This window comes from Trichechus manatus, unplaced genomic scaffold (genome assembly GCF_000243295.1).
Source record: "Trichechus manatus latirostris isolate Lorelei unplaced genomic scaffold, TriManLat1.0 scaffold00018, whole genome shotgun sequence".
Classification (NCBI taxonomy): Eukaryota; Metazoa; Chordata; class Mammalia; order Sirenia; family Trichechidae; genus Trichechus; species Trichechus manatus.
In genome coordinates this window covers 16,813,784-16,814,888 of record NW_004443954.1, presented here as the reverse complement: position 1 = coordinate 16,814,888, position 1,105 = coordinate 16,813,784, and the positions used below count along the sequence as shown (strand labels likewise).

At 33.4% G+C, this 1,105-nt stretch overlaps 1 protein-coding gene across 1 annotated transcript in view; it reads right to left on the bottom strand.

The window, feature by feature from the left end:
• Nucleotides 1–1,105, bottom strand: part of ASPH (aspartate beta-hydroxylase) — a 188,214-nt gene that overhangs the window by 138,183 nt on the left and 48,926 nt on the right. The window contains exon 9 of the mRNA XM_023727723.1: nucleotides 889–921. Coding sequence (XP_023583491.1) covers nucleotides 889–921 — 33 coding nt within the window. The remainder of the gene's footprint in view (nucleotides 1–888; nucleotides 922–1,105) is intronic.

Here is a 1,105-nt window from a genome sequence, read left to right as displayed (position 1 = left end):
GATTTTCTTGAATTGAGATTTACCAACTATCATAAGACTACAAATGTCTTAAAGTAGGAGCCCTATATTATTGATATTGGAATTTCAAACCCTAAAACTGTCAAGCACATATAAGTCCTCAATATTTGACCCAATCACTACATATCTCCTTATCCTTCTTGCTTTATATCCAAAGTTATACTTAATTGATTTCTTTCCTTCTAAACTCATCTTTGAAGATACTGGATCAACAATGGTACCTCATTGGCTCCATCATTTCTTGAGCAAATGATCATCTTGAACAAATTACTTATGGTCTCTGTATCTACATCTCATCTTGGAATTAGGGAAAATACAATCTAATTCATGGCATTCAACAAAACAGCATGTGAAGTGTTGGGCACAAGAGGATATAACGTTGCCTAAATCTGAATCTGATGCTGCTCACACCACAAATTTGCCAGAACCATTTTCTTCATGTTGCCTTTAAACCTGGAACCTATTCTTCCGAACATATTCAATGGTGTCAGATCACTGACATTTATTTGAGGGTGGGATTAAGTTGTAGAAACAGCTAGAAAAGCTGAATTCTACTAAAGTAGTTGTTAAAGCAGAAGACATATTTTAGTCAAAAGAGATATAGCTATAAAATAATGAGATAAATCTTGAATAATTGGTAACTACTTCCTAAGGCAATCTTTTAAAAGAGTTTAAGAAATAATCTAGGCAATGTGGAATCATTAGTACAGGTCAGCAATCTTCACAAGTAGATTCTTTGAAAGCTACCATTCTAGAAGTTTTAAGTTATGATATGTACAGCTTAAACCATCATCCTCCCTAGTTTACACTCAAATTATGGGGAGACTTTAAAACAAAAAGGTTACTTAAGGCTAAGAAATATTTTCAAACCTTGTTCATCATAGACTTGGTATGTTATGTCATCTGCAAAAGAGAGAACAGAACCAGAACTAAGTATCAAATGAGTCATTCTGTATAACTCCTTAGCTAAAAAATACAACTTAATCTTAAACACAGAATTCCATTCCTTTAAACATTAATGTCTGCACAGTGAGCGATTAATGCATCTACCCAAAAGCAACAATAAGAAAGGGCAGGTATTTTCACA